The 27288-nt window shown below is 48.8% G+C and overlaps 1 protein-coding gene across 3 annotated transcripts in view; it reads left to right on the plus strand.

The window, feature by feature from the left end:
* The window catches only part of ACLY (ATP citrate lyase), a 39722-nt gene that overhangs the window by 9864 nt on the left and 2570 nt on the right, over positions 1–27288 (plus strand). For all 3 annotated transcript variants that reach the window (XM_023725217.1, XM_023725218.1, XM_004390317.3), the window contains 19 exons: positions 1000–1130; positions 1912–2030; positions 3110–3246; positions 4131–4192; positions 6427–6544; positions 7594–7748; positions 8520–8610; positions 9782–9811; positions 12778–12919; positions 13252–13420; positions 15215–15319; positions 16112–16308; positions 18135–18216; positions 19063–19173; positions 21395–21522; positions 22211–22304; positions 24058–24212; positions 25325–25475; positions 25671–25814. In XM_023725217.1, the coding sequence (XP_023580985.1) occupies positions 1000–1130; positions 1912–2030; positions 3110–3246; positions 4131–4192; positions 6427–6544; positions 7594–7748; positions 8520–8610; positions 9782–9811; positions 12778–12919; positions 13252–13420; positions 15215–15319; positions 16112–16308; positions 18135–18216; positions 19063–19173; positions 21395–21522; positions 22211–22304; positions 24058–24212; positions 25325–25475; positions 25671–25814 (2321 nt within the window). The remainder of the gene's footprint in view (positions 1–999; positions 1131–1911; positions 2031–3109; positions 3247–4130; positions 4193–6426; positions 6545–7593; positions 7749–8519; positions 8611–9781; positions 9812–12777; positions 12920–13251; positions 13421–15214; positions 15320–16111; positions 16309–18134; positions 18217–19062; positions 19174–21394; positions 21523–22210; positions 22305–24057; positions 24213–25324; positions 25476–25670; positions 25815–27288) is intronic.

The raw sequence follows: 27288 nt of genomic DNA on the forward strand, positions 1-27288 counted from the left end.
CTTCCATTTCTGAGCTCTCAGAAGACAGCAATTATTCCTCTTTTTTACCTATTCCAATTTCTTTCTTTGATCTTGAATTGCTCTGTGATGGAGAGGTTCTGGTTTTGATCTGACTATGTGCTCCTTTGCTGTTCCTGCCAATGGGTTAGGCTGTCCGACCAGATGAGGGAGTTGGGCTGCCTCTGCACTGGTGTACCCCTTCAGACCCTTCTTTCCTCTTGGTGCCCTGGGAGCCCTCCCTTCTCCCTCTCCAGGCACAGGATGCCTGCTGGGAGCTGGTCCACAGTGGGAAGAGCTTGGTTTAAGCCCGCTCAGGCTGTGCAGGAGGCAGGCCCTGGTGTGGGGGGAGAATGGTGCAGGCTCACACTAGCCATAGCTTTTCAGGGCAAAGTCCAGGGAGCCAAGAAATCAAATCCGTTTCCAGCTGAGGTTGCAGCACCCCTAACGGACCAGATGGCTCTGTTGTAACTTAATTAGCTAAATGGCCCTGGGGGAAAAGGAAGATAGATGTCCAGTGAGGTGGCAGTAAATGAGTCCTGCTGGCTGGGAGCCCAGTGTGCCCCACGGTGTCCCATTCCGCCTGATGCTGAAGCTTCCCCAGCTGGGCCCCAGGAAACCCAGATACATACACCTAGGGAGGCTTCTAACAGTGACATATATCTAAAGCCCTTTTTCTTTAATGGTTGCGCCATGGGTGAATGAATGGTTAGATATTTGAAGCAAGGAATGTGGCATTTTATGAAGATGTTTAAACATTGCCACAGCACATCACCTGTAGATCAGGGAGGGGAAATCAGCTGTGCAGAATTGTTTTTCCTTTAATGGTGGGAAGGCCGGATCCCCATAGGGCCATTCTGGTTGTAGAATTCAAGGAGTCTTTAGACCTGCATAGGATCCCGTGGGAGTGGCATTTGGGGGAAGTCTGGTGAAGGAGGACTTGGGGGTGGGTGGTCGCCTCTGTCTGGAGCCAGTGTCTGATTGCCTCTGCTTCTATTCCAGTTGTGACCAAAGATGGTGTCTATGTCCTTGACTTGGCTGCCAAGGTGGATGCCACAGCTGACTACATTTGCAAAGTGAAGTGGGGTGACATCGACTTCCCTCCCCCCTTCGGGCGGGAGGCTTATCCAGAGGTAAAGCTGGTTTACGGAGGAGACAGGGAATGAGGGGGGCCTGGGGGAGGGTGACTAATCTCAGATGAGCATTTGGCCCCCCTTATGGGCTGTATATTTGGCAAAGAAAGAAAGGACAAGAACCATTTAATTATTTTAAAACCCCAGTGGGGTGGGGGTGGGAGTCCACCAAGCCTCTGAATCCCAGCCAGAAACCCTTTTAGACTTCTCTCTCAATCAACCTCCCTGGGCTCTTAACTTGATTTGCTGCTGCTTGATAATTCCTAGTCCACACCATCCCCCACCCCAATCCTGTTGGGAAGGCGTTCTCTCTGGCCACTCGCTGAGAATTTTAATTGCTCCTTCCCGCCCCATCCTCTGAGAAGTCCTCCCAGCAGGACCAGGCCTTCTGTGAAGTAACCCAGGCCAAGGGAAGTGGCAGGGCTGGGAGAAGGGTAGCGCCTGGGGAGGGGAGGAGAGACGTGATGAGGAGGTACTCTCAAGGGTTCGAAGCGGGGGCGAGGGGGACAGGGAGGAAGCGAAGTGACCTCGTGAGGCTCAGGACTTGGGCAGAGGGGAGGAGAGAAAGGCACTGGGAAGTTTGTCCCCAGGCGGTGACTGGCTGCGGGTGGTTGTGGTACTTACACCATCGTGTTTTGTCCCTGGTATGTGGGCCCTGCACAGTCCTCTCCTCCTCCCTTAAGGTGGTTGACCTCTTCATGTGCCTCCAGGGAAAGGGTAAGGGTCCTGGGATCTGTGAAGGGGCCACTCACGGGCCCACCTGTTGCTCTCTGGTCCCTAGGAAGCCTACATTGCAGACCTGGATGCCAAAAGTGGGGCGAGCCTGAAGCTGACCTTGCTGAACCCTAAGGGGAGGATCTGGACCATGGTGGCCGGGGGTGGTGCCTCTGTCGTGTACAGGTGACTGGAGGGGGGCTAGTGATGGGATGCCAGCTGGGTCCACCCAGGGTCCACACATGCTGGGGCCCACCTGTTGTCTGTGTGGCCTGGGCCAAGTGGCTTCACCTCTGGAGTCTCTGGTTTCTCACCTTGGAGAGGAGCAGGAAGTAGTGAAGCAAATAAGAGAGAACAATGGCATCTCAGCAGAGCAGCTCTGTGGAGGGCCAGCCCTGCACACAGTGGCTTCTGCAACCTTTTTTGTTTTCTTTAATTCTTATAATTAGTGATATGTGCTCAACGCAAAGGTACAACAAATAAGATGAACTAGAAAGTGACAGTTCCATGGACCTTGCCCCACCCCTTCCCCGACCAGGTCACCACGGTGAGCGTGGACGTCCTTCAAGGCGTTTTAATGCCTATAATGATATATTTTCACTTTATAGAAATAACGGGGTCATACATATTCTGTACACTTTGTAATAGCATTTTTTTACTTAAAGCACGGTGAATGACGGCTCATTTCTAGATGTGTAATCCACCACATTCCCTTCCGTGGGGTGGGCTCTTTCCTCTGGCTGCACTGCGGTTTTACGTCTTTGTTGGGCAGCCTGTCAGGGACTTCCGGACTGTGCAGTTTTTCTTGTCTTTGTCTTGGAGAGGTGTTCACTGTGCATTTTACCTGCCACTGTCTGGTCCAGAGCCCCATGGTGGCGCAGTTAACCTCTTGACTACTAATCGAAAGGCCTAGCAATCTGCTTCCAAAAGGTCACAGCCTTGAAACCCCTATGGAGTACACTTCTACTCTGCACACGTGGGGTCACCATGAGTTTGAATCTACTGGACAGCAACTGGTTTGTTTGTTTTCATCTGGTTGGGTGCCCCATGGTGGCACAGGGCTGCAGAGTGCATTGCCCAGAGGAGTCCGATGGAGAGTTAGCTTTCTAGTGTGACTTGCGTGTGTTGAGGGTCGGAGCTCTGCAAGGCCAGTTTCACAGGCTAACTTCCGTGCTTTGGGGGATCTGCATGTTCTCTCAGGCACCGGCTGCCATTCCCTACCCTGAGAGTCGGGGCCAGCACTGACTTTGGTGTCTCCTTGGCAGTGACACCATCTGTGACCTGGGGGGTGTCAACGAGCTGGCGAACTATGGGGAATACTCGGGTGCCCCCAGCGAGCAGCAGACTTATGACTATGCCAAGACAATCCTGTCCCTCATGACCCGCGAGAAGCACCCAGATGGTGAGATACACACCCCCACTCCCCAGCAGGGTGCAGTGGGAACAGCTTTGTACTAGGAGCCACTGAGGCTGTGCTCCTGGTCCTTCGCAGCCTTGGGCTAATCACTTAACTACTGGACCTCAGCTTCCTTGATTGCACAATGGGCAGTGACAGCATCTCCGAAGACGGGGACTCTGAAAGGGCAAGGGGGAGATGTGTGCATAAAGGTCAAAGTGCAAGGGTTGGGGAGGAGGCAGCGTGCTCTTAACTTTGACCGCCGTAAACTCAGTTGTTAGTGACCCACTTGCATATTTACTGCCTGGGCTGTGCGATTCCCAGAGCCCTGGTGGCACAGTGGTTAAGAGCTACAATGAGCTATGGCCACTAACCAAGAGGTCGGCAGTTCGAATCCACCAGCCACTCCTTGGAAACCCTATGGGACAGTTCTACCCTGTCCCATAGGGTCGCTGTGAGTTGGAATCGACTCCATAGCAGTGGGCTTGGTGTTTTTGGTTGGTGCGATTCCCAGCCCCCCTTTGCCACCTGTGCAGCGTTTTGAGACCGCACATCAATTCCTGTTCCCTTGAGGCAGGAAGAGAGTCCAGTTAGAGGGATCGAGAAACCCAGCTAGAGTTCTAGATGCCAACTAGGAATGGTGGAGAGGTTCTGTGGGTTTGGATTCACCGTCTGCCCAGTGGCATAGGTAATGGAGAGTTGAGTAGATAAGGCTGAATGGGCCTCAGACCATCCTGCTTACCCCCTGCCTCTGCCCTGAAACCTCTGAAGACTTGGGGGGGTCCTCACTTAGGGGAGAGAGAACTAATAACTCCCTCAGGTAGATTTCTGATAAGATGCTCAGGTCTACCTTTCTAATACTTTCTTTACATCTTTTATTCCAAACTCAGGTAAGATCCTCATCATCGGAGGCAGCATCGCAAATTTCACCAACGTGGCTGCCACGTTCAAGGTAATCAGCTGCAGTGTGTGATGTGGTTTTGGGGGAAGTGGGAAAGGGATCTCATCAGCAAGGTTTGACATGGAGCAACTGCCCGTGAGTTCCTGGTCCAGGGAGGCCCAGGCTCCCCTCTTGGGGAGTACAGAAAACACTGAGTCAGGAGATCTGGAACTGAAGCCCTGAACAAGCAGCTGACACTCCCTGGACTGTAATTCTCCCATCGAAAGTGTGGGCAGAGGTGAATTTCTGTTGTTCCCCCCTTTCAGGACAGTTGTTGGAGAATTGACTCAGTTGACCCTCTCTTCAGCACCTTGTTGTAACACTCCCTGGTTCTCTGCAATTCCTAGTCTCTGTCTTTTCTCAACTCAGTTCCTTCTCCAAAAGGTGGGATGAGGAAAGTGTTTTGATGCTGTGGGGCTCCTGGATCACAGGTTTACAGAAAATGTGACTGTCACCATACTGGGGAAGCCAGCACAACCTGTGCAAGGAAAGGTCATGGAAGCTCCATAGACACATCCAAACTCCCCTGAGGGACTGAATTGCTGGGCAGAGGGCTGTGGGGACCATGGTCTAGGGGAACATCTAGCTCAATTGGCATAACACCGTTTATAAAGAAAATGTTCTACATTCTACCTTGGTGAGTAGCATCTGGGGTCTTAAAAGCCTTGAGCAGCCATCTAACATACTCCACTGGTCTCACCCCTTCGGGAGCAAGGGAGAATGAAGAAAACAAGATACAAGGAAAAGATTAGTCCAAAGGACTAATGGACCACAACTACCATGGCCTCCACCAAACTGAGTCCAGTACAGCTAGATGGTGCCCAGCTACCACCACTGACTGCTCTGACTGGGATCACAACAGAGGGTCCCAGACAGAGCTGGAGAAAAATGTAGAGCAAAATTCTAACTCACAAAAAAAGACCAGACTTCCTGGCCTGACAGAGACTGGAGAAACCCCAAAGGTATGGCCCCCAGACACCGTTTTAGCTCAGTAATGAAGTCACTCCTGAGGTTCACCCTTCAGCCAACGATCAGACAGGCCCATAAAATAAAACGAGACTAAAGTGGCATACCAGCCCAGGGACAAGGACTAGAAGGCAGGAGGGGACAGGGAAGCTGGTAATAGGGAACCCAAGGTTGAGAAGGGACAGCATTGACATGTCATGGGGTTGTTAACCATTGTCATAAAACAATATGTGTACTAACTGTTTAATGAGAAACTCTTTGCTCTGTAGACCTTCATCTAAAGTACAATTAAAAAAATAATAAAATTAAAAAATAAGAAAACGTGACTCAGTCGGCAAGAGTAACAGAGCTGGCATGTCTCAACAGCCATCCCCTTAACAGTAGCTTCCTCAGGAGGCTGTTTATTATTCCATACTGTCAGATGCTCAGTGAGGCTATTTAAGAATGTGCCAGCGTCTGATAATTCCATATACGTTTTGAGGATCATGAGTAAATAAGTGTCAGCCTTGAAACTCTGCTCTCTCAAGAAGAGGGGACTAGGCCTCATCGGTCCTGCCTAAAAGAAGAGTCTTTGTAACTGTTCCTGATTCAAGAGACAAATCTGAAACAGGTGAAATACTATGGCTTTGTTTAACTTCTAAGCAACCCTGTAGTCAAAGGCAGTGCTGTTGATGAGGGCGGGTAGGTCTGGAGCAGGAAATATGTGTAGAGCCTTAGGAGAAATACCTTGGGTGATAAATCTCAGCAAATCCGCCCTCTTTCTGGAGAGACAAAGCTGATACACACCTTTCCATGCCCTTGTTTTTCCTAGGTTGGTATCCATTGCAAGGGCTGTTCCCCTAAATCACTTGAAGAAGCTTTTGTAGGACATTGACACTTAAGAAGACTATATCCTGATATCTCTGAGAACCTTTGCATAGGACCCTGACATGGTCCCCCCACTCCCATTGCAGTAAGATAACAAGAATGACTGCAGACATGACAAGAGATGAAGAAAGGTACATGCTGACATTGGAGGCCTTGCGCCCCAGTGCATGGAGGCATCCTCCACACACTCACCTTGTCAGCATTACAAGTGATCACGTGTCCCAGGCCTTTGCATTGCCTGTGCATAGTCAATCTACACACGCAAAACCCTTCATTGCTGGGGTCTGCCAAACTTATAAGAAGCCGCCTTTGTTATATACATCCTAGTATATTTGTTTATCCTGGTTATAAATTGTTGATTCATGGCTGCCTTTTTTTGGTCACGGGTCTCTGACATCTCCTTATCCTTCCAGGGCATTGTGAGAGCAATTCGGGATTACCAGGGCCCTCTAAAGGATCATGAAGTCACTATCTTTGTCCGAAGAGGTGGCCCCAACTATCAGGAGGGCTTACGGGTGATGGGAGAAGTCGGTAAGCTGGGGGACCTCTTCTCTCTCCCACCCTGAGTATCAGGTGGCCTGCCTCCGTGGGATTCCTGAGGGACTCGTCCGTGCGCACCCACTTTCCCTTCTGAGTATGCAGCTCTGGATCAATGCCCTCTGACTTTCTCGTACTTCCATCCTCTGTCCTCGGTGACGCAGAGCCCCTGTCCTAAACTTTAGGGCGTGCAGCCCCTGTTGCTAAGAGCGGTTATGTGTGAAGTAGGGATTTGTGTAAAGTGTCAGAAGGGTCACAGAAATAAGATGTTCTTAGTCCGCGAGCTTGCCTTCTAATTGGAGAGACAAGACCTTTCCATCCTCCCATTTTTCCCGTTTGGTATCTGTGGCAAACACCAAATCCCCCTAAATTACCTGAGGTGGCTCCAAGTCCTAGTTTTCATTCATTTACCTAAAACTGAGTACCTGCTGAGGGCCAGGCCCTGGGGACAGCAAGGTTAGTGTTACCAAGGCGTGCTCTCACAGTTGGGGCATTAAACAAGTAAACAGTTACGTGAACAAGATGCTGTCAGATAGGGATCTATGCTATGAACAGAAGAGAGTGATGTGAGGGAGAGTGGCTGGCAGAGGTGAGGGAAGGCCTTTCTCAGGAGGTGGCACTGGAGCTGAGCCAAGTGATGAGAGAACAGCCAGTGAAGATCTGGGGCTGAGGGAAGAGCAGGGCCAGAGCCCAGAGGAAATTAGCTCGGGGTGTTTAGGAAAAAAGAGGCCAGTGGGGCTGGAGTGCAGAGAACATGGGTATCTGGGGCTGAGGGGTGGGAGAGCTGGGACCAGGCCATGCACAGAGGAGTGTGGACTCTAAGAATGCTTTTGGTCACTTGAGACTTGCCAGTAGAGCTGTTACTTGCTTTGCTTATCAGCAGGTGGTCTTTACAGAGATTTGTTTGGTGGTGAAAATATGACAGCTAATTTGTCCTGGGTGATTGGTCGTACGCAGAAAGCCATAGTTACCTTTGCAGAGTCACGTGGACATGGCTGCTGATGTGAAGACTGAAATGATGGATTCTTTTCCTTCTCCCACAGGGAAGACCACTGGGATCCCCATCCACGTCTTTGGCACTGAGACTCACATGACAGCCATTGTGGGCATGGCCCTGGGTCACCGGCCCATCCCCAATCAGCCACCCACAGCAGCCCACACTGCAAATTTTCTCCTCAATGCCAGCGGGAGCACATCGGTAGGTACCAGTCTTCCGCACTTAAAAGGATCATCTAATCTTATCCACTACTGCCACCACCCTTCTAGAACATTCCATTTGGGGGCATTGGGAAGATATGAAGGGAAGTTAGTACATAGTTGGTTTCTGGATTGCTGTGCCAGTTTATTTCTTCCACAGTCAAGGTAGTATAATGGAAAGAGCAAGAATTTTAAAATCAGACCTGAGTTCAAATTCTGGCTCTTGTTACTTCTTACTGAGGGAGGGGCCTTGGCAGGTATCATTCCCACTCGCACCTGCAGTTTGATCATCTGAAAATACACCCACTCCTCACTTATCGACATGGGTAGGTTCCAAAGACCAAGTCATTATGTGAACATTGGCGTTATGCAAAAATGAAGGATGACCGGATCACAAAATGGAGGATGACTACATAATTACATAATTACCAGATTATATCATTACATAACTGCCAACCCCTGAGAATCATGGCCCAGCCAAGTCAACACATAACCTTAATTATCACAGCCAGTGTTACTCTCGCCTCACACCTTGGCGTTTGTTACTGCCAGTGGGCATTGTTAATGGGCAAAATTGTCAGATAATGGATTTTTTACTATTGTCATAAATGTGAAATGTCAATAAGTAAGGAGTAGGTGTAGCAGTTTTGGGAGCAGCTCATAAAGAACAGTGCTGTTCATTGCTGCATAATTTCTTTGGGGCCTTAAGGACCGATGGCTTTTTTCCCATTGCTACCTGTGATTCCCCCTCTCTCTCCTTGTCCCCCCTCAGACCCCAGCCCCCAGTAGGACAGCATCTTTTTCTGAGTCCAGGGCTGATGAGGTGGCCCCTGCAAAGAAGGCCAAGCCTGCCATGCCACAAGGTAATTCCTACAGGTCTCAGGCACCTTGCAGGGAATGACTCCTCGGCCCCCTCCCTGTCCCTCTTCCCTTTCCGGACCTGCCGGGGCCAGCAGAGGTGATGGAAAGCGGTTTGGGCTTCTCTGTGGGAGTGGGCCTGTGATGGGACGGGAATGTGAGAATGAAGTGACTCGAGTCTGCCCAGTGGGTCTCCTGATTCTGAGGACCCGCACATGCCTGGGTCACTTCATTCCCCACCCTCTTTATCTTCCACCCCCTTTCTTCTGGGGGGTGGTGAGCTGGGCAGGGAAGTTGCAGAGGAGATGGGGCAATGGAAAGGTCTCCCAGACTCTCCTCCTGCGTGGACGGCGGAAGCCCAGAGCTCAGGACGGCAGAGCAAGCTCCTATGGTGGCGAGGCCCACCCTCACCCCCGTCATCTTGGGACTCTTACCACAGCATTCCCTCCCCTGTGAGCCCACCGTAAAGAAATGGCTCATCTACCAGCCCATCTGGACTATGCCTAATTCATTTCTCCATCTGATCCATCAAAGACATGATCCCTGCCAGTCAGCCTGTGTGACCTGTGACCAGCATTAGATAACCAGATCACGATAACTGACATTAGTTTGTTAGCTGATGGCACCTGGACAGCCTGTTTTTGCTACATAGTTTGCTTAAAGCGTTTGTGAAATATTGACGCTAGCTCCAGGGATTCGAGATCGGAAGCCACTGCCCTGAGATCCCCCAAACCAACAGCTTTGTCCACAGCCTGGGGTGACAGGTCCAGTCCTCACACAGGTCCAGTCATCGTGCTTCACGGGGACAAAAAGTGATTGGCATTAAGAGGGTGAGGCAGGGCCAGCTCAGGCACCCAGCTGTTCCTCCAGAGGATACCCTGGCCTGGGGAGGCCTCAGTGTTCTACACCTGCTCCTGGCCCCTTGCATTGCCCCTCCCTCGCCCCTCCCTCTACCGCTTTGGTTCTCTGCCCTTCCTTGCTCCCACTCTGCCCATCGATGCTTTCCCCTCTTCCGTTGGCCTTCCTCCTCTTGTCTATTGTGGAGCAGACAAGAGATGGTGAGGGCTTCGCCCTAAGAGGCTTGTCCATAGCACCTGTCCCTGCTCCCACCCTCTGCCTCCAAAGCCTCCAGCTGTCAGCCGGTCACTCAGTTGCCTTGGTCATTTTCTTTGACAGATTCAGTCCCAAGTCCAAGACCCCTGCAAGGTAGGATGCCCGACCCCCACCCCGACCCCAGCTCCATGTGTGGCTTTGTTTTCAGTTACCATTTTTCCATGTGCTTTGTTTCCCCCTCCCCTGGCGGGTTGCAGTGTTGTCTGGTACATTTTCTGTCCCTGCCTCGGTGTGGCCTGCCCCCAAGCCCTAGTCTTCCTCCCTTCCCAACCACTGCTTAGTGTGTGCCCCCCTCACTGCTCTCCTCGCGGTACGACCCCTCTGACTGAGCTGGGGAGGGGGTGGAGGCTGTAGAAGGAGCGAGAGCTAGGCCACAGCTTTGGAGAGTGGAGTGGAGCAGCGAGGAGGGAGCCATCAGAACTGAAGAGGGAGTGGCCGAGAGTAGTGGGCGCTGCTACAGGCACGCAGGAGGGGGAGCTGCGGGTCACTCTGTCTCGTTTACTTCTTCTAATGTCATCGGGTTCTTGCTTTTTCTGCCTTAGCCTCACCACTGCCGACTTCATCCCAGAGCTCCTAACAGCAGGGACAAGCTTTCGGTGGAAGAGCAAGATAGCTAGATAGACAGTGAGAGAGCTAGAAACCCGGAAGGGTGTGCGGTGTATCTGTAGACTGGGGAATTGGCGAGAATCTGGGCTTTGTCTAGTGTATGAGGTCATGGTTTACAGTGGACATTTTCTGTGTCTGCGTGTGCACACACGTGGAGTCCCTGGGTGGTGCAAATGGTTAAATGCTCAACTGCTAGCCGACAGGTTGGAGCTTTGAGCCTACCCAGAGGTGCCTCGGAAGACAAGCCTGGCCATCTGCTTCCGAAGGGTCACAGCCTTGAAAACCCAATGGAGCAGTTCTGCTCTGCACAAGAGGTCGCCATGAGTTGCAATTACTGATGGCGACTGACAACAACATGCACACACGCGCACACATTCATCTCTTGACCTAGGTGAGTTGATTAATCTGTTCAAAGAAAGCATGGGGCTTCCGCTTAACTTCTAGACATTCACAGTAATGGGAGATTATGTAGGGGTGTGGGGGTCTTCTGAAGATGACCCTTGACCCCTCGCTAAGAGTAATGGAAGGAGTGGTCAGAACAATCACGCTGGAAAGGCCAAGAATGCAGCCCTTTGACCCTTCGTTTTATCTCTACTTTTCCTGCCTCTGGTAAGATCCACTGTTACCTAAAAGGCAGAGCAGAGTCAGAGCCCTGTGCAGAAAAAACGGGGGCAGAATCGTTCCGCAGAGAGCTCTCCCACCCAGGGGCTGAGGGTTGTGGGGAGCAGGTTCTGTTCTCGTTCCTGCCCGTCACTGAGCAGCGCTGAGAAGTGGGAGAGGAAAGGGCAGGTCAGGGAGAGAGAACAGGTTATGCCGGGATCCTTCCCTCACCCTGACCTAGGAGGAGCCTGGTGGTGTGAGCTGGGGGAAGCCTGGTTCTTAGGGTTCCCCTACTGCTGGTGGGCTGAGGAGTGCCCCCTTCAGCTTTGGTTTCTCTGCGCTTAAGGAGGGAGCACTCTTAGGTCCTGCCTTTCCTGAGCTCCTTTCACGCTGGGGTGAGGGTAGGCTTGTAGAGATTGCTGGCTTGCTCTTCTAGCTTCTGTAGACAGATGTGTGTGTGTACAGATGTGTGAATGTGCATGCATACTCACGCCGACGCAGTGTGGGCCCCCCTTGGGAAGGGGCAGGGCCCGGAAGTGCTGACTTATCTTCTCCCTCCTCAGTTGCACAATTGAGCTGTGTCTTAAATTATTCCACAATCCTGGTTCTGATGTTAGATGACCTAGGATCCGTCATTTGGCATCTCTGGGCTTCGATTTCCTGGGACTGGGAAGTGAGGGAACTGGATTAGGTGGCTTCCCTTGTTCTGTGAGCTCATGAATCAGGGGAACCCAGATGGGCCCCGGTGACAGTAAATCCCAGGCATTTGCAAAATCGGGAACTTTCTGTCATCAGGAGCTTACGTCTGTGTTGGAAGAGGCTGGCCTATAGCGATGAGAATCCTACATGCCTTGGGAAATAATCTCTTAAATTTATCTAAGCAGACCTTGGTTAGCCAAGCCTGCACTGGTACAGTGGGTTAATTAATACCAGACGCCACTGAGTTTGATGCATTGCTCTCCCTGGGGGACTGAGCACCTCCCCTGTGGGCTGCTTGCCTCCTCCTGGATTGGCAGGGAGCTGGAGGGGAGGGTCACCTGCCAGCAGGTGATGAAGGGTCCCTTCAGGCTGAGAAATGCATTTGTGCCCGCTGCTTTGTTCCCTTCTTTTTGACCCTCACCTCTTTCCTGTCCACTGGCGATCCTGTCCCAGAGCATTGTCAGAGCAGGAAAGAACTGCCTGGTAAAGGAGAAAAGGAGGGGAGGACTATACCCCAGCCTGGTGCCAGAGCTGGGCGGAACCTCAGTGACAGTGAAGGCTGCCCTGTCTCCTGCAACTCCGGCGACAGCGGACCTCTTCTTTGGACTTACACAGACCTAGAATTCCTGAGAATTCAAACCCTGACCTGGTTTACATCCAGATTTACAGGGAGATAAGGACTGCTGAAGAGTTGTTTGAAGTCCTGAGGTCAGCAAAATTGGGAGAAGCCTAATATTTTTCCAGCTGGCTTTAAAAATAATTTGTCTAGACTTCATTTGCATATAAGCAAGAGGCTGGTGACACCTCTTTCCTTTGAAATTAAGCAGGTCCTGTCGGAATTCTCCTCCTTGGAGTCTTCGTCTCTGGGGCCTGTTCTTGTATGGGGAGACCTTTCTCTGTTCATTCAGAGCTTTTTACCGGCCAGGCAAGCCGTCTTAGCTCTTTTTGCTCTCTCTCTGCCACCTCCTTCCAGAGGAAATTTGTGGTAGTTATCCTCCAAGTTCTCAGACTTCATCCCCTTGACATTTCTTTGCAGTTTCGATGGGCCACCATCCCTGTACTTGGGGTGTACAGGGTCTGGTGGGCGGCCCTTGCCCCTGCGAGTTTCCTGGGGAGTGTATTCTGGGTGCACTCTCTGTGTCTTTGCCCACCAGGGAAGAGCACCACCCTCTTCAGCCGCCACTCCAAGGCCATTGTGTGGGGTATGCAGACCCGGGCCGTGCAGGGCATGCTGGACTTTGACTACGTGTGCTCCCGAGACGAGCCCTCGGTAGCCGCCATGGTCTACCCATTCACGTGAGTCTCACCACAGCAGGAAGACTTGCCAAGCAGGATTTCCTCACCTAATCCCCCCCCTCTGCTAAGACAAGATTGGAGTGGAGGACATAGCTGGCTTATCCACTTTGCTGGGGAAGGGTCTGTTTATTTCAGAGACTGGGGTGATCAGTGTTCTGGATGGTCTTTTTCCATCAGATGGAAGCTCTTTCAGGGCAGACTCTGCCTCTTCCACCTTCTGGGTGAAGTTTCTCCCCTCGACGTCTCCCTTCCCAGCTCTGCAGAGACAGAGGGGAAACCTCCCAGTCCTGACAAGTTGGGAGTGCCCTAACCTTTCCCCCCCTTTCTTACAGTGGGGACCACAAGCAGAAGTTTTACTGGGGTCACAAGGAAATCCTGATCCCTGTCTTCAAGAACATGGCGGACGCCATGAAGAAACACCCGGAAGTAGATGTGCTGATCAACTTTGCCTCACTCCGCTCAGCTTATGACAGTACCATTGAGACCATGAACTATGCACAGGTAGGTCCATGGGCCCTGAGGGCTGGAGGTGGGGTCCACAGTCACTACCACCTGGGACAAAGGAGTTGGGATTTGGGAGTGGCCTGTTTGGGTGAAAGTGGTTGGAGATGCCTGATCTTTAGAAGGCAGAGTAGTAACAGAGGGCAGATAGGACTGGGCAGTGACTACTTAAATGGATTTATAGGCAATTCAGAGTCATCTGCCCCTTCTAGCTCCTCTGTGCTACTGGAGGCTGGCTTTAAAAATAGAATCAAAAGCATTTTCTTATTATAAAAGTATTGCATACTTATAGAAAAATTTAAAAATACTGATAAATAATAAAAAAATAAAACCTCAAGTCCTGTGTCCCACAAACAGCCGCTGATGTTCAAGTATATCCTTATCCACACCTTTTTCTGGATTTGAACAAATGCAATAATGTCACATGTAACTATTTTATAATCTGCTTTCTTCACTTACTCTTTCCACATCAATAAATTTATTGGAAACATCATTTTTGCTCTTTCAAGTCTTGGAATAAGTGTCCTTAGATTACCATTTGCACATCTCCTTGATTATTTCCCTGGTGTAAATTTCTAGAATTTGAACTACTGCATCTGTGTGTGCAGATTTGAAAGCTTTGATGCATCCTGCCCAGGTGCCTTCCAGAAAAGTCGTACTGATGTAAACTCCCATCGGTAGTTTGAGAGTGCCTGCTTCCCTGTACCCATGCCAGCACTGAACGTTTGGATTTAAAAACACATACAATTTGTCAAATTGATAGGCAATCTATTTAATTTGCGTATCTTTGACTATTACCTGAGATGCGCTTTTTAAAGCATTTATTGGCCATTTGTTTTCTATGACTTGCCCTTCACCTTTGTTTTTCTGTTGAGGTGTTTGTTGTTTTTTGTTATTGATCTGCAAGGGCCCTGTATAGATTAGGATATTGATTCTTCTGTTCAAAATTATTCTCCAGTCCCAGGTTGGCTTATTTCTGTCAGTGATTGGAGAATAGAAGCTTGTTTTGAAGACTAGATGAAGCGAAAAAGAAAGCATGCCTGCTAAAAGCAAGCTACTTTTTAACTCTAGAGCAGAAGTTGGCAAACTACAGCCCAAAGGTGACATCTAGCCTGCCTCCTGTTTTTGTAAATAAAGTTTTATTGGAACACAACCATGCTCATCATTTACATATTACCCATGGCAGAGTTGAGTGGTTGCCACAGAGATCATACGACTTACAAAGCCTAAAATACTGATAGGCTCTTTGCAGTAAAAGTTTGCCAGCCTTCTGGTCTAGAGTCAAATGGAGATGGTTTTTGGACCCTCCCCTACTCCCCATCCCCCTGGCTTTCTCCCCTAGCTTACTTTCTGGTCTGAGTGAAAACAGCTCATTTTTCTCATGTACTGACCCTGTCCTGTGGGGACATAGAGTCAGATTCAGGGAGAGCACAGTGGAGAAAACCATAGATAGCTGCCTTATAAGCAGACACAGGGAAAGGTAGGGAACAGGTGGGTCTGATTCTTAGGAATTTTTAGGTCGAAGAAAATATAGCAGCTTTGACTGTAGCAGGTACTCAGAAACATTTGCTCCTGCTCAGTTACTGAATTGCTCTGTTGTTAACCAGTTGTCCATTGCCTCGCTTTTTGGGAGAGAGTTGATCAAAGAAGGCCTGTGGGAAGAAGGAGGTGCATACTATTACCATTACTTTGTTCTTAGAGCCTGGAAGGGGGCAAAGGGGGCTTACCAGTTGGTGCCTCATTGCCCTGTCTTTGGCAAAAGGTTAACAGAAGGGAACTGTTCTCATCCTCTAGATCCGGACCATTGCCATCATAGCTGAAGGCATCCCAGAGGCCCTCACAAGGAAGCTAATCAAGAAGGCGGACCAGAAGGGAGTGACCATCATTGGACCTGCCACTGTAAGCTCCCCCTAGAAGGCTTTCCTTTAAATCTGAGGCTATGGTATGAAGTTAGGTCCTCAGGGAGCTTGTAGACTCTCTGTCTCTCTCCAAGGCTGAAGAGACCTAGAGAGTACCAGATGGCATCAGCCGCCTACTTCCAATTAACTTTTTAAAGTCTGTATCACCTTTATAGTTTCAAGGGGCTAACGAAAAGATTTTTTTTTTTTAGTACTTTTCCACCCGCATGCAACAATAACATAGTCTTTGATTATTCCCTTAACTACAAACCAAAGAAAAAGTTACCTGGAGGCCTTATTTTTAACCCAAAGATCTGCAAGTAAGAAGAAATTGCTCTGTGAATCTTTTTCTTTGTTTTTACTTGTTGCATTAAAAATCTGTTGAAAGTGAAGATTTTTGAACTAAGGTACCCTCCATCTCAGAGGCAGGGGGATTTTTAGCAGAGAAGTGCACCTATATTATAGGCCAGTGACCCTTATGGGGTGCTGCAGCCCTCTTGGAGCAAGAGAGGTAACTTAACCTTGAGTGTCCATTTGAATCTTCAGTAGTAAGCCATGTTTTCACCACTGAGACTCTGCTTTTTCTATAATGTTTCTTGAGGGAGAGAACAGATTCTTCCTAAGCAGAAAACCCAGTGGGCAGGTGGTAGTTCTCTTGGCCATTTTCTTCCCAGCCTGGCCAGAGTGGGTTGTGCAGGTAGTACCAGGGCTCTGCGATTCCTCTGAGCTCTGTGATCAATCAGGGACTCGTCTTCCCTCCCTCCCACCCTGACTGCTGTTTCTGCCCCTGCAGGTTGGAGGCATCAAGCCTGGATGCTTTAAGATTGGGAATACAGGTGGAATGCTGGACAACATCCTGGCATCCAAGCTGTACCGCCCTGGCAGCGTGGCTTATGTCTCACGTTCTGGGGGCATGTCCAACGAGCTCAATAATATTATCTCCCGGACCACGGACGGTGTCTTTGAGGGTGTGGCCATTGGTGGGGACAGGTAAGCAGTGGACTAGAAGATAGGATTCTGGATCCTTAATCTCAGCTTGCTGCACTGAGTCCCAGGTCCATAGGAATGCTGTTTAAGTCCATCAAATGGGGTATCTCTGCTCTTGTTGCAGGACTGACTTGAACATCAAATCAGGAAGTACAGGGAAAGGTGTTTTTAAAATTTGTTTGGGCTTTATGGTCCTTCTGTCTGGTGTCTGAGGTGTGACCACTGGGAGGCAGCAGAGTGCATGATTAGCCAGGCCAGTTCTGAAATTGGACCCAAGGAGTTCAAATCCACTTTACCTGTCTACCAGCAGGGGGTCCTGGGCAGGCTGCTTAACCTCCCTAGACCTCCATCATCCCTACATATCAAACCAAACCTGTTGACATCGAGTCAGTTCCGACTCATGGTGACCCTATAGGACAGAGTAGAACTGCCCCATAGAGTTTCCAGGGAGCGGCTGGTGGATTCAAACTGCTGACCTTTTGGTTAGCAGCCGAGGTTTTAACCACTATACCACCAGGGCTCCCCCTACATATCACATGGGTAAAATTATAGCACCTGCCTCATGAGGATTAAATGAGATCGTGTATATAAAATACCTAACATAGGGCCTGACACTTACGTAGCAAGTTCATAATGAGTGTTAGCCATTATTAATGGTTTATTATTACTACTACTGGGACAATGATCACTACACCGTTTGGCTCAGAAATCAAAAGCTACTAAGACAGTGAGTCACCTTGTCAATCTCCTGGTTCCACCAGATCATTTCAGGTGGAATGCCTGGATGAAGAAGGACCCTCACTGAGGTCTTCAGGGGTGTGGCCTGGGGAACCCTAGTCTACAGATGCTCCCTGACAAAAGGCTCCTGGTCAATTAAGTCTGGAAGATGTTGCTTGCTATATTGTCCTCTTGGATTTTTAATGCTGTTGAGCATATCAAGGGTACATAAAACTCTGCAGAGATGCCTGCTTGGTTTTTAAGCAACACTTTTGTAAACTCATGTGACAATAGAAAATTGAAAACAAAAATTATAGAACTTCTAGTAACCACCTATCATCCTTGGTGTTCTATGGGACATAGCTTGGCATATTGTATTCTCTCTTGCTGTGTAAAACATTACCCCAAAACTTAGTGACTTCAGACAATAATAACCATTTATTTTCCTCACAGTTTCTGTGGGTCAGGATTCAGGAGGAGCTCAGTTGGGCAGTTCTGGCTTAGGGTCCCTTGTGAGGCTGCAGTTGGCTGAAGGCTTGACTGGGGCTGGAGGCAGCTTATTCACGGGCCTGGCAAGTTGGTTCTTTCCTATGCGGACGTTTCCACAGGCTGCTTGAGGGTCCTCAGAACATGGCAGCTGGCTTCTCCCAGAGTGAGTGATTCAAGAGAGACAGTGCCAGGCAGAAGGTATTCTTTTTATAATCTAGCCTTGGGAGTCAATGTCATAGAATTAGTTTTGCCACATTTTGTTCATTAGAAGCGAATTACTAAGTCTGGCCCACACAAAAGGAAAGAAAGCAAGCAATACCTTTTTCAAAGAATTGGTGGACGTATTTTAAAACCACCATTACGTGTGTTCTCCGGGCCCTGTCTTACTGTCAAGTGAGCCTCTCCTTTGCAAGCGCTCTTCTTCTTTCCCTTCCCTTTCCTTGTGCTCCATTTGCTACCCGCTCCACGCCCCCAGAATTCCTAAGACATCTGGACCCTCCCTGGGTATCCACACCCAAGACAAATTCCACAGTGTTCCTAGAATGAACATGCTTCCCATGCCTATTCACACACACACCCCCAAGCCTCCTCCTGATCCCATGTGTCCTCTCTGCTCTCGACAGGTACCCCGGCTCAACGTTTATGGATCATGTCTTACGTTACCAGGACACTCCAGGAGTCAAAATGATTGTGGTTCTTGGAGAAGTGAGTTACTTTTAAAAAAACAAAAAAAACCTTTTTCTGATTGCAAGAGTAATGCAAACATCCAAGCACTTGTTTATATATAACTTAAAGTGACAGTCCCTGGTAATTCCCATCCCCTAGACTCTGGAGCCTAGAGATTGTCACTGTTTAACACTGCCGTGTATGTTCCAGAAAAAAAGAGTCCTTGCCCTCCAGTGGCCTGAGACCTTTTAGTTCCAGCAGAGAATCTTTGCTCTGGCTGACCATGGCCTCTACCTGGTGGCCAGCGGATAGCTGGAGTAAAAAGTAACATTTTTTAAAAGTTAGAAGAGACCTAGAACCCCATGCCTTGCTCCCAGTGGTGGATGAACCAGAAAGCAAGGTACGCACGGGCTTACTTGTGCTTACTTACTAATCTGTAGCGCATAATTTCACCTGTTTTTCACCACATCAAAGATTAATAAGTAAACACAAGTAAGCCCGTGCATCCCTTGCTGATTGGGTAGTCTGTCCCTGCTTGCTCATGCCTTTGAGCAGGTCTGATGCTAAATCATCCTATTACCCCCAAATCAGGAAAGAGGAGTCCCAGGGAGAACTGCTGTTCCTTTTAAATCCTCCTTGCATCCAGTATAAAGCTTCCAGCCTGAAACCTAAACTGTCTTCCTGTTACCTGGCCAAAGCCCATGTCCCTTCATTCTTTTGCCAAGTTGTAACTCATAGGATACTTGATGACTTTTGGCCCCTGCTCAGTTTGGGGCAGCTTTTCCTGATCTTGGTAAACTTGGCGGCTGTCAGTGCAGCTCTTGAAACAATTCCAGGTGGGCCCTGCTAACTTGGTGGCTTTGTCTTGTTCCCATTCTTCGGCAGATAGGAGGCACTGAGGAATATAAGATCTGCCGGGGCATCAATGAGGGCCGCCTTACCAAGCCTGTGGTCTGCTGGTGCATCGGGACCTGTGCCACCATGTTCTCCTCTGAGGTATGTTCTGGGCCCTTTTTCAGAAGCATGTTCCACAAAACACTGACCCTGTAGCAATGGTCCTCAAAACAAAACAAACAACAAACCAAAAAAAAAAAAAACAGAAAAAACAAAGGCACTTCTGTAAGTTAGGAAAATGCTATATCATTTATCCCCCTCTTAGGAATTTTGGTGTTAGTTTGAATCCCATAGTGAAAATTGTTGGACCTTGTTGAACCCACGGTTTTCTAAGTTTACTTGAATATAGAATCTCTTCCCCTTCCCACCCCATCCACCCATGCATATTAAATCCTACAAAGAACCCATTGGGAACCCGCACTTTAAGGCATGTTGTTTTCAAGCTTTGTTAACTAAAGCAACAGTTCCTAAACTTGCACCACTAAAGGCCACTAAATATTCAAGGCACAGACTCTGAGGCCAAATTGCATGGGTTCAAATGCTACCCCAGACTAACTGTGTGACTTTGGGCAAGTAACTTGACCCCTCTGTGCTTCCATTTCCTTATTTGTAGGAAACAACTGTAGTTATTGGAAAGATTAAATATGTAAAGCTCTTACAAAAGTGTTGCGCATAGTTAACTGGTTACTATAAACCAGTTAGGGGTCCTGGTGGCACAGTGGTTAAAGTACTTGGCTGCTTACTAAAAAGTCAGAGATTCGAACCCACCAGCCGCTCCGCAGGAAAAAGAAGTGACAGTCTGCTTCCGTAAAGGTTTACAGCCTTGAGAAACCTATGGGGCAGTTCTACTCTGTCCCGTACGGTTGCTGTGAGTTGGAATCGACTCAATGGCAGCGGGTTGTGTTCTGGTTTTGTAAATGGGTTAGATTTTATTATGATTACATACCCCCAACCCTGAGTCTGTGTTTTTCAGAGTTTTGTACCTGATGTTTCATCAGGCTTATTTCATTCTCGCCATTACTTGGTTAAAGACACAGTTGCCACTTAGCTCTTCTGACTGGTTTTCTCTTCCCTCTAGCTCATTCTCTCTAGCCAGTCAATCCCCATATTCCATCAGATTTAATACCTCAAAGCTTGCTCAGGTGGCAGGGGGCAGTCACTGCTTGACTCCAGGCAGTTCTTGCTGTGTGGGAATATGGACCTGTTGTTGTGTGCCTTCAAGTCGATTTCCGACTCATAGTGACCCCATGTGACAGAGTAGAACTGCCCCATAGGGTTTCCTAGGCTATAATCTTTATGCGAGCAAATCATCAGGTCTTTTCTCCCTTGGAGTGGCTGGTGGGTTTGAACCACTGACCTTATGGTTAGCAGCCAAGCACTTAACCACTGTGCCACCAGGGCTCCTTCAATATGGCCCTGGTAGTACACAATCTTCTGACTTTTTAGAAGAAGCTCAGAATTTGTATTTTTACAGGAAATCTGCTTTTTTTTTTATTTTTTTATTTTTTGCTTTATTATTTTTATTGACCACAGTATTTCATTGTTGGGAAGTACCATGCCATAATTTAGCTAAGTGACACCTTATTGGTGGTTACTGTTTCCAACATATTTATATTAAAAACCATGCTACATGAGTATCTTTGAACATACAGCCTTTATACCTGTTAGAGTAGTATCTGAAGAATACATTCCTAGAAGTGTTGTTTTTATTTTTCTAATGTGAGTGCATATTTTATAAAAAAGTATGTGTGCAACAATCAGATCATGTCTGTGAGTTCAACTTAGCCTAAGGCTGCCAGTTTGCAACCTCACATCTCACATATGGCTCAAACACAGCCTCTATTCCCCATCCCCTGACCACTGCCCAGGGGAAGCTGAATGTGTCTTAGTATTAAGAAGGTGGTTCTGGAGTTGGGCTGCCAGGCTTTGTATGCTGGTTCCAAGACACTCTGGCTGTGTGACCTTAAAACCCAAAAACCCCTAGCAGTTGAGTAGACTCCGACTCATAGCAACCCTATAGGACAGAGTAGAACTACCTCATAGGGGGTTTCCAAGGAGTGGCTGGTGGATTTGAACGGCTGACCTTTTAGTTAGCAGCCTTAACTCTTAACCACTGCGCCATGCTTAAGCTTCTGTGCCTGTTTTCTTATCTGTAAAATGAGAATCATCCTACCTGTTTAGTGAACTTGGCTTCAGGCTTGATGAAGTGATTTGTGTGAAGCACAATGCAGGCCTGTCATCTGTATTGACACGGCCCAGGATGTCTGTGCCCTCTCTCGGAGGACCAACGAGCCCTGTAGAGCTGCTCTCCTTTGCCTTCCAGGTTCAGTTTGGCCATGCTGGGGCTTGTGCCAACCAGGCTTCTGAAACCGCAGTAGCCAAGAACCAGGCTCTGAAGGAGGCAGGAGTGTTTGTGCCCCAGAGCTTTGATGAGCTTGGAGAAATCATCCAGTAAGTGGACCTTGTAGAAGATGCCAGCTTCTCCCTCCATTTCGAAATCCCTCCCTAACCCAGGCTGCTCCCCAAGGACAGCAGCCTTCCCAACCCGGGGTGTCTGATATTCCTGGTCCTTCTCGGGTGTCGAGCACAGCTATAGGGATGGTCCCAAATACTTTTTTTTTTTTCTCTTTGTCTTTTGATTTGTTTTGTTAAAACAGCAGCTTTGTCCTGCCCAGTTACAGGCCATTCAGGCTGGTGTTAAAACGTGTTCAGTTTCTAAGCCTACCTACCTGGCTGAGAGATGGATACCACAAATGAGAGATGAGCATAGAAATGTTTAGAGAGTGTTCCCTCGAGTCGGTTGATGAAGTTGTTAATTGGATATCCTCTTGCTTCTCCCTGCTTCTATCTCTTAAACCTGCCTGGGCTGCTCCCCTTTTATCCTTCTTTGGTTTCCAGATTCAGCTTTCTGAAAAGCCCTGTTTAGAGAAGGGAAGGTGGGGGCAGTTTGGCCAGTACCTCGTTTCATTTTGTTTTGAGAATCCAACTGGTAAGAGTAAGCCACTGACAGGAGAGGGTGCAGGGATGAAGAAGGCTAAGGTGTCGAGGGCAAGAGGAGTATTCCTGGGAGGCTTAGAAAAGTCCGGAATAATAAAATCCACATGGATGTCTTTTCTCCTGCCCCTCCCCCGCCTCTCAGGTCTGTGTATGAGGATCTTGTGGCCAAAGGAGTCATCGTACCGGCTCAGGAGGTGCCACCCCCGACTGTGCCAATGGACTACTCCTGGGCCAGGGTAGGTGCCTTGTACTTTCTTAATGATATGGGCAGGAGAGATGGGGCAGTGGGCTAAGATGGGGTGGTACCGGGCATTGACGCTTGGATTCCAGCCCCTCCTTGGGTGCTGGAGTCAGCTTGTGACGTGGCTCCTTCTGACCAATGAGTAAAACGAATGCAGCGCCCACAAGGACCGGCAGCAGCCGTGTGTCCCCCACAGCTTGGTCACCTGACCTGGAAATGGAGGCATATGTCCTAGAGTTGCTCAGGACTTGCTAAGGGACTTCAGGAGTGAAGTAGAGAGTCCACTCTGCCTAAATGACCACAGGGCATATGATAGATGAAGAGCGAATTTTCTTAACGTACAATGACTCTCAGAAATCAATAAAAAGAGACCAGAGTAGGAAATGACCTTTCACCATGAAAAAATGCTCAACCTCCCTCATTATAAAAGGAACCAAAGTAAAAGTTACGATACCAATTTTCCTCTAGCAGGTCAGCAAAGATAAAGAAAGTTCTTTGATAACATGTTGTGTTTGTTAGGGTATGAGGAAACCGGTACATTCATTCCTTGTTCGTGAGCATGGAAATTGATACCACCTTTCTGAAAGACAGTTGGGCAATGTATCAAATTGAAAACTCCTCATACCTATGGCCCAGCAGTTAATTCCATGTCTAGAAAACTACACCAGAAAAATGCTTGTGCATATAAACAAAGAAACATGTCTAAGAATTTTTTTTTAGTTAATAGGTGTTGATAAGGAATGGCTAAACTGTGGTATAAGGAGCCCTGGTGGCACAACGGGTAAGCACTTGGCTGCTAACTGTAAAGTTGGTGCTCAAACCTGCCCAGCGGCTGGCTCCACAGGAGAAAGACCTGGCAATCTGCTTCCATAGATTACAGTGTAGAACCCTATGGAGCAGGTCTCCTCTGCCACATGGGGTTGCTATGAGTCAGAATCGACTCGATGGCACCTAACAACGACAACAAACTGTGATATTATAGGATACTACACACGACTAGATTTATGTGTACCAACATTTATAGAGCTCAGATTCATTGAGTAAACAAAGCACATGATGGGACAGTGTATTATCATATGATTAAAAGTCCATAGGGGTAGTTGAAGAAGTTGGGCAGAGTTGGCTGATGCTGTCCCAGGGGTGCCCCAGCTCTGGAAACAGGAAGTTTAGGAGCTCAGATCACTGCTGCCTTTCCACCCTTATTTCCCTTGCCCTCCTACCTTGGGTGAAGGACATATCGAGGGGCTCCCCCATTTCCACAGCCACGTGCCTCATTACATTTTGGCGGGCAGTTGGCAGTTACATGTGAAGAGTTTAAAAGATTTCCATTTGGATTAAGAAATGGACTCTAAGATTTCATAGCCATGTGACCTTGGGCTGGTTACTTGGCCTCTCTAAGCCTCGTTTACTGTAACATGGGGAACGAGATTCTCCCTTGTGGGATTAAAGTGATCCAGTGGAAGTTAGCTGCTTAGCATACTGCCTGGCCTAGTAAATACTCAGTAAAGAACAGAAATAGCGCTAGTGCTGAGTGCCTGCCATGGGCGTGGCGTCCCTGTTTTCTGTGCCCTAAATGATCTGAAAAAAACTTTTTGTACTTCTTTCTTGGGAGGAGTTTGTCTGAGATTTGTTGTGTGGCCTCCAGAATTGAAGACATTCTGATTCTGAGAATACAGACAGTGGAATGGTCCTGGAAAACTCTCTGTGGTCACCATAGCCCTGCTTTTCTCTGCCCCATCTCTGCTCAGGAGCTGGGCTTGATCCGCAAACCCGCCTCGTTCATGACCAGCATCTGTGACGAACGAGGGCAGGAGCTTATCTACGCTGGCATGCCCATCACCGAGGTCTTTAAGGAAGAGATGGGCATCGGCGGAGTTCTCGGCCTCCTCTGGTTCCAGAGAAGGTGAGGCACAGAGAACAGAAGACGGTAGGGCCCTGCAACTCAGAGTTAGTGATTCTCCCCTCACGGGCTGGGCTGGGTAGGCTCGGGGAGTATGTCCAGGGTCAATCTTTATGGCCACAGATCAATTGAAAGGACAAAGGAAGGACACACGGGCTGTTCTCCAAGGACTGAAAGGCCAGTCTAAGAGGAAAGCAATGACCTCATCGGGTATCTAGGAGCAGCCTCTTTCCCTTGGGAACTTTTAAGGAAATGGGACAGTCGGTAAATGCAGGCCTCTTGAGAGAAAGGTAGGGGTAAGCAAGGGAGATCTGGAAGGATCTGGTAGCTCAACGAGTGGGCCTGGCAGAGTTGCTGAACAGGCTTAGTTGAAGTACCTCATTGTATCCTCTTTGTAAACTTGTGTCTCTTATCAGCCTGAATGTTAGAGAAAATTGATTTTGTCTGCAACTTCTAAAGCTAGCTGAGCCTGGGACCGACAGCTGGGCAAGGGGACAGTGAACATGTGCTCCATGGAGCCCTGGCTTGGGGTGGCACTGGGCAGAAGCCAGGTCTTGGTTTGTGTCATGCCCTCAGCTGTGGAGAGACAGGTCTTTTTCCTGCTTTGGGCCCTTCCTGGAAAAAGTTCACAGGTTGTAACACGTGAGCAGGTTTCACTCTGTCTGCTCTTGCATCTCCAGACTTTGTTCTTGATGGTTAGTTGGGAGGTTGACCACTGTGCAGGAGGCCTGGGCCCACACACTGTGAAAGGGACCAGAGGTCTCACCTCCTCTCTGGCACATGGAGCGTAGCCACAAATACAAGTCATATCCTGCTGCAGCAACTCAGGCTGAAACTACCGCCTAATGAAGAGATTCCAAGCCCTGGTTGCTAGCCCTGTTTTAAAAGTAGTATTTGATAGCAGCCAAGTCCAGAGTTGTCCAAGCATGAGGAAGTTTTGCCTTGGAATTGTAATGATAGTGTTAGACTTGGATTGGGCCCTTCTTGAATGGGGAAAGTGACTTGTTCAGGGAAATAGGGAAAGCAGGGACATGTCCTTGTCAGCATACCTCATGTTCAACAGTTCACCTCTGTTCCAACTCTCCTCTTCTTGCTGCTTTACTCACCCCCACTAGGTTGCCCAAGTACTGTTGCCAGTTCATTGAGATGTGCCTGATGGTGACAGCTGATCATGGGCCAGCCGTCTCGGGGGCTCACAACACCATCATCTGTGCTCGGGCTGGGAAGGACTTGGTCTCCAGCCTCACCTCAGGGCTGCTGACCATCGTAAGTACTGTCACCCTGGGAGGTGAGTGGGGACATTGGGCTTGGCATCATGCTGCTTGGCTGCAGCTGAGTCCTAGAAGGAGCCCCTGGTTGTAAAACCCTGTGCAGGTTGCTGTTCAGAACATACCAGATTGGTTTGCGACGCTGCAGGAGACTCTTGCAACTCAGGGCAACACAGGGCTGTTTCTCCTGCAGGGGGATCGGTTTGGGGGTGCCTTGGACGCAGCCGCCAAGATGTTCAGTAAAGCCTTTGACAGTGGCATCATCCCCATGGAGTTTGTGAACAAGATGAAGAAGGAAGGAAAGCTGATCATGGGCATTGGTCATCGAGTGAAATCGGTGAGCTGTTGCTCTCCTTAAGGGGTGGGTCTGGAAGACCCAGTGGGTGATGACAATAGAATATCAGTTTAGTTTGGAACACCCACGCCCTCGACTCCCAAAATGTGAAGCATTGGACATGTTAACAGGTGCATGTTGTAATAGAGATTGCCCTTAAACAGTTTTTACCTTGTTAAATGGTAGCATGAAAATATGATGAGCTGGAAACTTGGTAACTTTAGCTTCCCAAATGAACTTTATAGGAGAAAGGACTAAGGTCCGAATAAGCGGGTCTATCAGTTAATTTAGGCTAGATAATGCTGCAGTAACAAACAATTCCAAAAATCTCAGTGGCTTAGAACAGCAAAGGTTTATTTCTTACACTACATCCACTGAGGGTTGGCTGCAGCTTTGTTCTATGTCATCTTTATTCTGGGACCTCTGCTGCAGGAGCAGCCCCTGTCTGGGATGTGCTGGTCTCACGTCAGAAGGGAAACTGCAATGGCAGAACCCTGTAAAGGCTGTTACAGCTTCTGCTTGGAAGTCTCATGGTGCACTTACACTCATGTTTCATTGGCCAAAGCAAATCACATGGTTAAGTCTGACATCACTGGGGTAGGAAGTCTAAATACCGTGTTTTTATGCAAATTACCTGCACCTTCTATGTTTGTTTGCCAACCCGACTTCCCCTGCTATTCTAATTTTTTTTTTTTTGGTTGGTTTTAGAAAGCGAAGTGAAAGAGAAGAGGTATCTGGCAGCTGTTAAGGGCCTTACAGGGGCAGCACCTTAGTAGGTCCTTTTGTCCCAGGGTCCTTGGCCTGGTAACTCCAGAAACCTTATTTAGTCAGGCAACTTGCTGGTCTGGGCAGGGAAAGTGACTCATATTAACACAAGAGGGTCCTGCATGAATGGGCGAGTAAGGGGCATCCCATCCCCATGGCAGGAGTGTCCCTCATGTGTGTGATCCAGGACACTCCCTTCCAGGCATCCAAATGCTTGGCCAGCTCAGGTTAGAGATCCAGAGTTTGCTTGGTGAGCAAGGGCTGGGTCAGGGCCAGGGAAGGTGTTTAGTTCTGCAGAACATTCCATCCAGAGCTTGTTGGACCTTGCTCTGCCACCCCCAGCTCCTGAGCAGACAGCACCTCTCCAGTCTACAGCTTAGGCCTCTTTCCAAGATCACACTAGACCTGTACTGCCACACTCAGTCTTTCTTGGGTTCTGGACTGACCTAGTGTGCCTCTTTTCTGAGGGAGAAGGCCACTGTGGTATTGGGGTTTGAGGTGTGCCGAAATTGTTCTACTCCCCCACTAACATTATTGCTTAGTGTGGGTCTCTTAGCAGATGGCTAATCTCCATTCACTGAAGGGCCTGATTTTTGCTAAAATTTCAGGAGTACTTTGCTGCCCCACTCCCAAGGGATGCTTGCTTAGCATAGAACTTCATTACAGCTTGACTAGGGTACAGAGCTAGGCAAGTCCCAGCCCCTGCTGTCTA

Source organism: Trichechus manatus, unplaced genomic scaffold, assembly GCF_000243295.1.
Source record: "Trichechus manatus latirostris isolate Lorelei unplaced genomic scaffold, TriManLat1.0 scaffold00294, whole genome shotgun sequence".
Taxonomy (NCBI): domain Eukaryota; kingdom Metazoa; phylum Chordata; class Mammalia; order Sirenia; family Trichechidae; genus Trichechus; species Trichechus manatus.